Genomic DNA, 13,180 nt, shown 5'->3' with positions numbered 1-13,180 from the left:
ACAACTCTGTTGTGAGTACTTTAATATCTTTAAGATTTCTACTCCTCTGTCCAGTTTGGCTGATATTTGCCAAAGGGATCAAAAGCTATTGGGAGAAAAAAAGACTGATGGAAAGGCACAGTCACAGAGATAGAATGATGTGATTATGTTAGGTTTGTGCCCTTAGGAAATCAGACAAAATATGGGATAGTTTCAGTATTTAGAAAGTTGAGTGCTGTCCTGGAGAATTTGCCACTGCATTCTTATGTGGTGCTGGGCACAGCACTTTGGTCACCTGAGTATGATGTGAAGCCTTCGATTCTGAATTGCAGTGCAGCTTAGCTATGACAACGAGACCAGCAGTAACTAGGGGTGGCACTTTATTAACACATAAAGTACTACATAACTCTAAGAACTCTTAACACATGGGTCTTAAAGGACTCATGTGGGACACACTGAATAAGGGCAGACTTGTGACTTGCATTTTTCTGGCAGGCATTTAACAAAACATGTGGTTTCCTGAAGCAGCATTTGGATGAAATTTAGAAGCCTAAGTTGAGGAAGGCACTTTTGAAAATTTATGCTTATAGTAAGTATATCTTACAACTGACCAAATTATAATCACAGTTCCAAGTCCTCTGTGTCCTGCACACTCCTGTCATACCTTTCCCCCCATCAACCTTCCCCCCTGCCATCACTCCATCCCCATCCAGTTAGAAATGATGAGTTGACTGGGAGGAACAGTCCATGGGCATATACTTACACTGAAATTATTCAAGAGACTTCTTTTTTACAAGTATTCTGCAGATGCTCATGCAATACTTCATCCGGTCTCACCTCTCATGTAAAGAAGAATACACCTTAAACCCCAGACTATCTTAAGTCTCAAGAGTCTTACTGCCTTTTTGCTTTCATTTAACATTACTCTATTGCTGTTGGAAAGGAAGGTAAGAAGATAGTTAAGGGAAAGACAGCAATTAGTAGCAGCAGGAATGGTTGTTTTGTGTTTTATCTTGTGTTTTAAGTTAGAGGAACATTGAGAAAATAAGTAATAAGTAATAATGAAATAATGAGTGTCATATTAAATTCTTCAAGCAAATTCTTTTTTCTATTTTCTCAAGGACAAAGTTTAATTAGCATGCAGTAAGACAGACCTGAGGCTATACGCAGAGCAATGAGCAAAAACACAAGTGAGCTATTCATAAATGACTATTGTACATTCTGAATGAGCCAAGAATTCTGTGGAAAAAAAGCAGTTTGTGACTGATGCAATTAGATATTGTGTCATAAGATGTATAAATATACAGAAGATTAATAAAGTGCATACGCAACCTGAGTTCTAGCATGTCTGAATTTCGAATATTTAATTTTACAAGACTTGTCAATAACTTTCAGTGCAGTTATCATTTAAGCTTCAGAAAGGAATATTAAACTGCTTTTTAAATAGATTCGGTGAACATAGGGTCTCATTCTTAAAATGCAGTTGAAAATGATTCAGGAAACCGGTTGAATACTTCTCATTCTTCTAGCCTAATAGGAAATGAGAAAGTACTACTTTGACTGATATCTTAAACACAGCACAGCTGAGGAAAACTCAAATCACCTTACTCAGGAGGTTAGTAAGAGTCAGGGATGGTATATGGATGGCACACTGAGTTATTGGACACTTATTGCAGCATATTTTCTGTCTGCTGCTACAAAAATGGAATAATACAAAAAAGTAATATGTGTAAACCTATTAGACTTGCATGACAAGAATTATTTTGATTATTTTCTATTTCTTACTGTGTTAAATAAAATGCACTGTTTCCATTTTCTAACAATGTATTTTCCATATCTGAGATTATTACCTTCTTACCTCAAAATCCTGTGGGAGAACAAAAAAAAAACAAACAAACAAACAAAAAAAAACTTTGTTTTTCCTGCTCAGCAATTTAAATATTTTCTTGGCTTTAGTATAAAAGAGCTAGACTCTTATTTCTCTCTCTCTTTTTTTTTTTTTTTTCACATTGTGTCAGTTGGTACCTTTAAATTTATCCACATAAACAGAAATCTACATCAAGGATTCTCCATGTGCTAAAGAACAAAAAACAGCTCCTGAGAAGTGATGCATACCATATTAAGGAGGAATTCAGTGGAGGAGAATTGTAGTCGAAGTTTTCCCTTTTGGCTTGTCAGCCACTGCTTGCATCTCTACATTATTAATTTTTTTCATCCTTGCTGTCCTACAGAGTAGAGCAACCTCTTTTTCTCCTTTCTTTCATTCTCTCTCCTTGTGCTCTGTTTTTGAATTAAGTTCCAATAGAAATATATTCAAATTCAGGCTTTAAATTGCATCCAAACTGCATTTCATAAAGTTTCGCGGAACTGATAAACTGGAGATCTTTATTTTCTCATATTACTGCTTAGTATGTGAACCATTTTGATGCATCAATATATAGGAAGTTCATTAACAAATTATAGTGGTGGGAAGCAGTCATAGAAGTAAGCAGCAAAAAAATTATCCAGTTTCTCAGAGCACTGAAGAATGGAACTCTTCATCATTTGGCAGATTAATATATAAAAAAAATGGAAGAGTTCTATATTGATATCTTAAAGATATCTACTTTACTTTTTATTATACTGATGCAGAAATAATTTGGCTCAGAATTACTAGTGCTATATTTAGTTAAATGAAATTACTTCTCATAAATGCTTTTGAGTGGATGGAGTATTTGTTTTTCATCGACAGTGTCCATTTACTTATCTGGATGCCCCAGAAGCCTCACCCTGTGTTCAAAAACATAGATTTCACTTACACTGGATTTCAATTTTTTACTTAGTGTGTTTCTCTCTCCAAACAGCATACGCTATCTTGGGGATACATCACTTAAAGTAGATTGCAACATGTAAGAGTGCAAGATTAGGCTTTCAATGAATTTTGCAAATACTTAGTATTAAAGAAATAAGCTTCACTCACTGCAATATTAATTTGCATGCTTGACTTGAGGCAGGTCATCCTCAGTGTTAGTCTCATGTTAATCTGTGATGTAAGCCTTAGGAATTCACTAAGAGCTTTCACATCTCCATATGAGGAAGAACTTCTTTCCTGTGAGGGAGACAGAGCCTTGGCACAGGCTGCCCAGAGAGGCTGTGGAGGCTCCTTCTCTGGAGATCTTCAAACCCACCTGGATGCCATCCTGTGCCCCTGCTCTGGGTGTCCCTGCTGGAGCAGGGGGTAATGTCTAGGGGTCCCTTCCAACCTTAACCATTCTGTGATTCTGTAATTTCAGCACATGTGACAGAGACATTGGCTAATTACACTGTATATGAGTGGAGTAGTTACATTCAGATAAGCATTTTTATAGTTACTTTCCTTAAAAAAAATCCTCTCTGGAATCTCTTCCCTCCCTTCCTTTCTCACTGACTTGTAACTCCAGCTTTCTAAGCCTTGAGTTTTACTCTGTGCATGTGCATGTATGTCTTAAGAGTAAGATGCAACATTTTTGCAGTTAAACTCTATGCAGGCTAATAGTAATACTCTTGCGGAATTGTAATGCTTGCTCTCTGAAGTCTAGACTAAAGGCAGCTTCAATGTAGAATGGGATTCATAACATATTAGTTGCCCTGCCCAAATTACTTGGTAGTGCATAGGGTTTAGTATGAGGTTCAGACAATTGCTCTACTTTTGAAGTCTCAAGATCTAGAACCTCCTGCAGAAAACAGGCACTTATATATGTAATACTAAAGTGCCATAGATTCCACACTAAACACTATTTGGAAGGAAGGCAGGCCTCCATCCTTCCTGGATTATGATAACAACTACCCTGGGGATCCAGACTGCATACTTATCTTCTGACTCAGTATATCATTAATTAAACCATGCACATTAGGCAAGCTGCCAGTTAGACCAAGAGGTCCTTTTTTTTTTTTTTTTTTTTTTTTTCATTCAGAGATTATGATAGCTTGGGTATTTCTGCAAGAAATAAGAACACAAAAAAAGATGTGAAGCTAAGTTATGAGCTGGAATGCTCTACCCGTAGGCATTTTACAAGGAAATAAGACAAAACGAGATAAAGAAATTAACTAGGTACCTGGCTTCACGTATAAAGACAAGTGTTCTTGAGTATGGTTAGAAATAGCAATTTTTTTAAAGCAAGCAACTCACAACAAACTAATAAAAATGGAAGTAGAATTTAAATACCTAAATCCCTGTTTTGGCATAGTCCTTAGTCCTTGTGTTTATTAATTAAATAATTTAAAAAACAGTCCATCTGTTAATTAAGGATTTCTAAAGAAATCGGAATGAATTAGGTACCAAATTCAAATTAACTTGAGCTTTCTAATACCTTAATACTGCCTTAAATTCTCAGCCAGATTCCCTAATTTCGTCATCTCAACTATACTTAATTGCTAAAACAAAATAAAAGGCAAAGGAGATTCCTGAAATAAATAAAGTTTTCATTCTCTTTTTTTATTTTCAGCATTGTCAGAATCAAAAACTGCAGCTGAAGAAGAAATAGAGATGTCTTTTCCTCAACAGGCAGAGGCTACCAAGATGAAAGGCTATTCCTTCTCCTAGGGTATATATAGCTTTGGCTGAAAGCACAACAGCTGTTTTAGCTCACCTCGACTGCAGTCTGTCAAGTACATGCAGTTGCAGTAATCCTACTACTTCACAAACAGTATCAACTATGAACTGTGGCTCTTCAAGGCCCATAAAATACATATTAAAAAAGACGTAGGAACTATTAATAATTCCTAGCTCCAAAACCAAAATTCTGCTCTTTAATACTTAAATGTACCTGTAATCCCTGGCTAGATGATCATCAGACATTTCGGAAAGACTGTGCATGGATTGAGACTCACATGGATTGACATGACTCTGGAGGCTTTGTTGCAAAATCAAATTGCTAATTGTCTAGAAACTAGGATGAAGCAAGTCATTTCAGTAGTTTAACTTCGATGTTTCTGTTGAGGAAGCAGTCATCAGATGTTTGACTGATAACAATACTCTTCAAAAAATGAAAAATATCTCTGACCCTTATGAGTAGTCGGCTGCTTGCATAATATTTTGCTAAGGACACAAATATGTGTATCTCATTTTCTCATTTTACTGTAAGATGACCCTGCAATTTCACACTATAGATGAAGAAAGGGACGAAGTCCTGACTGTTGCAATCTCACCAAGACACTGATTTCACCATGTCACTATTGAGAAGAAAAATATTTACTTTCTGTTTTACAGAAATTGCAGTATTAATTTTAGACACCTCACCTAGCCTTAGGAATGGAGTTCAGCCTTCAAGCTAACATGACAAACTTCAGACACCTATATATGCAGTATCTAAATTCTCATTATAGAAAATGAATACCTGTTCAATATATCCGGTGGAGTCAAGGGAGAGATTCAGCTCACTCTAAATGATATCCTTGGCATAAAACACTCCCATGTTTTAAAAATAGGGATTTCAACCTCTACACATCAGTCTGTGAATTCAGGCATACATTCAGTTGCTTAATTAAAGTCATATACTGCTGTTTAAAGCAGATTATCTAGTCAAACCAGGCACCTCAACCTCACCTTCAGACGCTGCTCCAGTTGTGTACTGGCCTCCATTCTACGCCCTAGTCCTGTGTGGAAGCTAAGAGTTTTTCAGTTGCGCTAGATGCATGTTCAGGGCCAATCGACAGAAACACCAGGGTGAAAGGAATTTATTCCTCTGTCCATATCCATGAAATCAAGCATTTACATGTGATGTGGTGTATGCCAAAACCTGAGACACACATAGGGCTGTTAGTCCTTTTGTTTTGAGTAATTGCAAACTGAGGGAGAGTTCCCTGAAGCAGATGCTCAGCAAGGCATAACTACCTAGATCTCTTCATACTTATAACTTGTATTGTTGTTTGATTTTCAAGTGGTGGATTCTCTAAACTTCCCCAAATCTAGGGCATTAAACTCATGTTCTTTCTAAGGTTTTATTTTGCAAGCATGGCTGGAGGGTTTGATTTTCAGAGGCGCTGAACAGTATTAATTAATGTTAGTGGATGGCACCTGGCAACTATTGAACCCAAAATTAGACGCTGTTTTTTGAAAACATGAAACTCCATCTTTAAGCTCCAGGGAAACATTTCACAGGGATGGAAAAGGGCTGTTTTACCAGTTTCACCTCATACATATAAATCACCAAGTTATATTTTTAAATGTTGGTTGACTTTTTTTTTTTTTTTTTTAAATCTTGCTTAAAGTAAGTTTTTTTTCCTCCTTTAGTGGAGGGGGGTGGTATTAGGTTTTTTTCACAGATAGGCTCTTGAATCCCTCAAATAATGACAGTTCGCTTGCAGGGGGGGATCATTTTTTCCAGCCCTATAGGTTTATTTGAGGCCTATCTGCTTTGGGAAGTGTATGGACTGTGTTGCTTAGCAACCACCCTCCCTCTTCTGCGGGTAGCGGGGGGTGCTCTGCACATGCAAGCACATCACTAACTGGGATTTTAGACCACAGAAAGCCTTATGACACTGGTAGCTATAATATACGTATATTTCATGGACAGTCAATCCATTTCAGCTCAGGGTAGGCAAGATGTCAATCAGCTCCTTTTGATGCTCTGCCCCTGAGGTGAAAGTATTTTGCGATGATTTTAGTTTGTTTGCTAGGTACAAATAAGGAAAATTCCTTGAACAGTGCATTCTTAGTGCAAGTTTTTGCACAGAGAGCCTTGTGCAAATTGTGTGAAGTTTTGCTGAAATATTCAGTATGCTTTCTTAGGACAGAGGGAATTGCTAAGAATGTGTAACCACTACGAGGAAGAGTTATTTTATTGGGTGAGACAGACCTAAAATATAGTTATTTAATTAGTTCAGAAATGCACAGGGTCCACCTGATGATTTTCCCTCATTTTTTTCCCACATTTGTGTTTCTACTTGTTATATGAGTAGTCCTTTGAGGCTGATGGGTCTAAGCTGTACACTAGATGGTGCTTGCACAACACAGGGAGCAAACAGTGCATCTGTCTCAAGACGTGTAAGCATGTCAACGCTCCTCCTCTCCTTGAGTATTTTCTGTGATGTGCGCTCTGTTTCAGTAAGTGGAGTCATGTAATTATTTTAGGAGGTTCACGAGTGACTCAAAAAAAGTTATTTGCTGTTTTGCTGATGAGTCCAACAAAGAGATAAAATCATTCATTTGCACAGCTGGTTTCATAGGCTTGTGTATATACACAATCTGGCAGCTCCAAGTTTCTAAATGTAGGGAGCTAATACAAGGAAACCTCTTTGCAGTACTTTAAAGAGCTATATACATGCAGAACAGGCAGGAAAGGAATGACTCTACTATATGTTTGTACAGCACACAGTGCAAAGGGTTTCTAGATCGAATTATTTGATTTTTTTTAAAAAAGTAGCAATTTTGCAATTTTCCATTTTCACCAGCATAGTTAAAAGTCACTGAAGGAAATTGATATACAAAGACAGGCAAATTGTGCAAGAGCTTTTTGTGTTATGCATTCTTGGGACTTCTGATAAAGTAAAACCTAAGGCATTCATTGTCATATTTTCATGTGCTCCCTAAATTTTATATACATCAACAAAGAATCTTCAAGATTTTATTCAAAACAAATCAAAATAAGGAATTCCACAGCCTACTGACAATGGTTCCAATTTCCACACAGGTAGGCTCACCACAACACTCCAGTAAAATGTCCTTAAAAAAAAAAAAAAAAAAAAAAAAAAAGTCACTACCAAGATACCACAAACACTAATTCTGGTACATTTATTTGAAGTTCAGATACAGTAACAGCTTACAATATCTTAGGTATCCCAGTTATACATACTTAGCTTTAAACTTGTTTAAGGATCTTATATGTTTCAATCATGTCTGGAGCCTTGATACCTTGAAGTTTGTCTAAAATCAAATGTAATTACTTTCCATTCATGCACATTCTGATCAAGGCTGGATTTTGGACAGAGAAAGGGAAATGCATTGCAGAGCTGGGGAAGAGAGGACTGGCAGAAGGAAAGATAGAGAAGTTGAGCCAGGTTTGTCTGGACTGGTGCCAGTATGTAAACTCAAGCAACCCAACCCAAATTGTGCTGCCAAAATACATACAAGAGCCAAAAAATATTTTTCACAGGCTTCTAATACCTGAGTTTGTTAGAATCCAGGTGTTTGTATGAATAAAAATGGTGGTAAGCTATTCTGTTTTTGTATTAGCAGGATAATGGATACGGCTGTTGATGGAAAACTGGTGCATTTGCATGCAAAAGTCAAGCTGCTGAAGGTGCAGTAGAAACAGAGAAACACAACCGGGTTTAGCCAATAGGTTTTCAACCTTACAAATTCACTGGGCATTTTATTCAGTTGTGTTTAGACACTAAATCACCATGATTCCTTGCCCTTTCCTTTTTTATTTTTGCTAAAGTATAAGAGTCTTTGGTGGCCTCACAGTGAAGCAAGACTGTGTTTTAAAGGTGACCCAGCCACATTAACTTCCAAGCGGCCTATGCATGGAGCAAGGTCAGGCCAGGCTACGTGTGCATCTGGGTTTTGTTATGTAGGAGAGAAAAAGCACTTGTTCCCATTTACATTGAAGAAGTAGCAATTGGGCTCCAAAGTTGGCTGCTAAGATTCCATCTGACTCCAGGAGTCAGATGCCAGGTGCTGGCTTTTGCAGCTCTGTTGCTCTAGGATTTAGCTTCAGGTTTTATATATTTTAGCAATTGTAGGAGAAGGCAGCACTGCCTTGTTTTCTATTTTTTGCTTTTTCCCCATCTTCCTGCCTTTCCTTCTCCTCCCTCCCTACCAGTGTTTTTAGTTCAGACTAGGAGGGAGACATGCCAACCTGTTAGGATCCAGAAGGATCCATGAAAATTCAGCTTTTTTCCCAGTCCAGTAGGAAGGACAAGAGGAGAGAGAGAGAAAAAAAAAAAAAAAAAGATACAAAGTGAGGACTGAGAGACTGTTTTTTTCTTGGGGGTGGGGAGGGGGCAGAAAGGGATGGGCAGGGAGAAGGGACAGGGAGAAGACACGTCAGGAGTTTTCATGAGTCAAATCCAATAAGTGAATCACGTCAGTAAGGCACAGGAGCAACGTGTTCAGTTGGAGCCAAGGTGTCTGGACTGTCTGAGTTGGCATCTCCTTCACATAATTGTAGCCTGGACAGCTGATAAATAAATAAACAAATAAATAAGTCCTACAGACACACCCTTGTATTACACACTGAGCATTGAATCAGAGACATTAGCATTCCCCTGTCTGTGTCCGATGGAGGGGTGGGAGCTCATATCCTGCAGCAGGGCAGTTAAAATAATCGATGAGCGTGTGTTCAGTCCCCAGGAAGAGGGAGGGAGGGAGGGGTATGTGAGGGAACAGGGAGGGTGTGGTGGTTGGAGGGGAGGGGGATGGGAGGTGGGAAAGGTGCTGATTTCAGCCCTGTAGCGTCAGGATTGCGTCAATTTGGGCTTCAACCACGTCTTCAGTCTCGGAGCGGAGCTACTCAGAAGAGCCAAAACAGGAAGGGGGTTGCAAATCAGTGTGCAAGGGGAGGACCGAAGCTTCCCCTCCCCTCCCCCGCTCTCCTCCAGCCCCCTCGCAGCCTCCTCCTCCACCTTCCCCACCGCTGGTGTCTCCGGGTTTTGTTTTGCCTTTTTTTTTTAAAAAAAAAAAAAAAAAAAAAAAAAAAAACAGCCTGGACGAGGCGATTGTCGGGAGCTGTGCGAGCGAAGAGGCGGGCGACGGCAGGCCGAGGGGCTCCAGCACTCCGGGCAGCGCTCTCTGCGCGGCGGACGGCGACCCCGGCACCGCAGACGGCGGCCCCAGCACCGCGGACAGCGGCTCCAGCACCGCGGACAGCGGCTCCAGCACCGCGGACAGCGCTCGCCGCCAACATGGCTCCGATCGCGGCCAGTCGCCAGCAGTTCGGTAAGCGCGTCCCGACCCAACCGGCCGCCCCTCGGGGCTACCGCGTCTCGGCACGAGGTGCCCGCGCACAGCCCATGTCCAGCCACCCCCGTGCTTCCCACATGGAGCGACTTTGGAGGAGCCGCTTTTCTCCCAGTTCCCTTCCAGCCCAGAAGTTGCGTGAATTTGCTTTCCTCTCCTTCTCTGTTTCTCCTCTTAGCCCCTACCCACTGTAACGCACTGGGAGAAAGGAAGAGGTCTGGGTGGGTGCGTTTCAGGATCAGGGTGATTAGGCATTGTATTCTCTGTCTCTGATTAAAGTAACGTGGCTTCAGAGTTAAAGGATGTAAACACATACCAGGGCTCACAGAAATATCTCTGTTCAAGCTATTTTTGGAATAATTGTCATGCCTTCTTTGCTTATGGAGAAGACTTTGCTATAGAGAAGACTTGTGAGCTGTAAGCCAAAGGAAGAGATAGTCTTATTTAGGATCTTGCTAGGAGCATGAAAATGCAGGATCCCACTTTTTTCTTTTAGTAAATGCATGCATTTGATTAATCTGGTTTTTTTGAAGACAACAATGATAACAATGAACTTTTCAACTCCGTCTTTTCTAATCACTGGAGGTAGGTGACAGAAAGTTTCAGAAGCAGTCATATATGTGCATTGGTAAAATGTGTATGCATATATATATATATATCACATACATACATGCATGCATATATATATTGTGTCCCTCCTTTACAGATTTTGACTCTAGCCAAGGTTTTGTTTGCTTTCACAGTGTTTTAATTCAAGGGTTATTCCATGGACCTAAGTGAAGTGACTCCAGATTTGCATCATGTAACAATTCAGCCCAGGATCAATAGATATCATTTCCTATTAATAGACTATCTTGAATAACTAACCAATTGATTTGTCTTATGACAAAAGCAAGAAATGCAATATTAGTTGTAAATGTGAAATCTTGAGTTACCACTACATCTTCTTTCCTACCCCACCCACAAGATGTTTCTAACTACATTTGTGACATCATGATCATCTAATTACTTATTTAAAGATACTTAAAATTGTAAATAGTAAATGGATCCTCCCACTGCTTTCAGGCACTGTAGAATTAGAATATAGCATCATTTTCATCATCACAAGAAGTCAAAATGTTATCTAACTAAAAGGTATTGGAAATGTGCAAATCATACTTAAAGGCTATTTATAGCATTATTTTCCAATTACTTCTTGTTTTCTACATTTTTACCATGTATATTTTAATTTCTGCAGCTCAGGGAATTCAGGAAACTCAGAGCCATGTGCTTAACTTAGAAAAAATGCTTTCTGGTTATGTATGCAATTTTCAATCATTTCATTGAGTTCTTACACTTAAGCACATAGAATGATACAGCTTGAAGGCAAAGGGCGAGTGACATGATTGTCATTAGATGAAATTCACTGGCAGGCCTGATTCTTTATGTACTGGAACATTATGTCCTAATTTGTTTGATATATATATGTGCTTTGCTACTAAAAGGCAAATGTAGCATGTCCATCTGCCCAGTTTTCACCTGTTTTCAACTGATTTAGCCATTCATGGAGCAGGATAGTGCTCTTATTCTCATCCAGAAAGATCTGCTAATTGCTTGCCAGAGAATCTGAACTGTTACACAATTGCCTTTATGCATAAACAATGTCATTCCATTAATATTCTACTAGTCATTCACTGGTGCAGGAAATAAGGATTTAGCTTTGATTGTTAAACTGTGAGAGGTTTAAACTCACTTAGTAATGTTACTTATGGGTAAAATTGGATTTCCAATTAGTTGAGCTCATTTGCCCCTTCAATGCATGGTTGTGAAGGTCTAACGATACTCTCTGTGCAGTTAATGTATCCACATGGCAATTGAGATTGTAACACTTTCTTTTGATGCAGCTTTCAGTATAGGATTCAGGGTAATGTAGAAGAAAAATATTTTCTAATGTGTTTCTTATATACTACTAAAAACTAGTGATCCTGCCTGTAAACTTCCTATAGCTTTGACCTATACTTTTGTAGATTGAAAGCTTAGTACGTATCAACGATACACTAAGGATGTTTTTTCACCTTTGGACTCGTATGTGACTATCCAATGTCACATCTATCTGGAAAAGACACTTGGTATATAGCTATCCTACATTTTTTTTTCATAGAAATCCGCCTGCAAATTACTGAAAATCCCATCAAAACTGTTGAGTGTTACAACCTCCTCCCAAACTCCCTTCTTTCAAGAGATACCTCCAGGCAATTATAGAATCAGACCATAAAAAAGGAGTTAATTGAGTGTACAGAGTGTTCTAGGAAGCAGTGTGAGGAAAGTAGATGATGGATCTGTAAGTAATGCATTTTTCAGAATCTGTTTTATCTAACCAACAAAGCTCCATAAACTCAAAGCCGAAGCCTTCTGACGAAGCTGGCATTACTCACTCAGGCAAAATTATTCCATATAAAGTCAAAAACTACACATAGAGACATGAGCGATTCTCAAGCAATTACTAATGGTTATTACTATTAGGACAGGAATAGTGTTTTCCTTCCAACCATATTGTGTATGGAAAAGTACTAACATAAGTACACTGTTGTATGGGACTTCCCCATTTATGCCTGCAGGTGGCGAGCAGTATGTATAATGCAAAGCATTTCAGTCTGCAAGCTCAGCTGCTGTTAGTATCTTGTTATCAGTTTGTTTTATTTAATTATTATTTTATGAAATATCACATAGAGTCCAAGATGCTGCTAGTTATGTGTTTGTTGCTATTTATTTAATTTGCAGATGAAATTCCTACAGTGGTTGGGATCTTTAGTGCATTTGGCCTTGTCTTCTCTGTCTCCCTCTTTGCTTGGATCTGCTGCCAGCGTAAATCTTCCAAATCCAATAAGACCCCTCCATATAAGTTTGTCCATGTTCTGAAGGGGGTTGATATTTACCCTGAAAATCTCAACAGTAAAAAGAAGTTTGGAGCAGATGATAAAAGTGAAACAAAGACCAAATCAGTGATGCCAAAGAATTCTCTCCATCTTGACCTGGAGAAGAGAGATCTTAATGGCAACTTCCCCAAAACAGCCCCGAAAACCCAGAGCTCTCCAGATACTGGAAACTTGTCTCCAAAACACTTTACAGAAAGAAATAAAGATTCTGTGTCTCCTGAAAGTTTAAAATCCACCACATCCCTGTCATCTGAAGAAAAACAAGACAAACTAGGAACCCTCTTTTTCTCCTTAGAGTACAACTTTGAGAAAAAAGCATTTGTAGTGAATATCAAAGAAGCACGTGGGCTGCCAGCAATGGATGAAC

The 13,180-nt window shown here is 38.9% G+C and overlaps 1 protein-coding gene across 1 annotated transcript; it reads left to right on the top strand.

The window, feature by feature from the left end:
- Positions 1 to 9,777: 9,777 nt before the first annotated feature.
- On the top strand, positions 9,778 to 13,167 carry LOC148591930 (synaptotagmin-4-like; the record flags this gene model as incomplete). The annotated part of the gene is made up of 2 exons (XM_088536432.1): positions 9,778 to 9,877; positions 12,659 to 13,167. Coding segments are annotated over exons 1-2 (543 nt in total), but the record flags the coding sequence as incomplete, so codon positions are not given.
- Between the last annotated feature and the right edge of the window lie 13 nt (positions 13,168 to 13,180).

This window comes from Tinamus guttatus, unplaced genomic scaffold (assembly GCF_059628265.1).
Source record: "Tinamus guttatus ecotype Peru unplaced genomic scaffold, ASM5962826v1 Tinamus_guttatus_pri_ptg000670l, whole genome shotgun sequence".
Classification (NCBI taxonomy): domain Eukaryota; kingdom Metazoa; phylum Chordata; class Aves; order Tinamiformes; family Tinamidae; genus Tinamus; species Tinamus guttatus.
The sequence above is the reverse complement of the archived record's forward strand: the minus strand, read 5'-3'. Positions and strand labels throughout refer to the sequence as shown.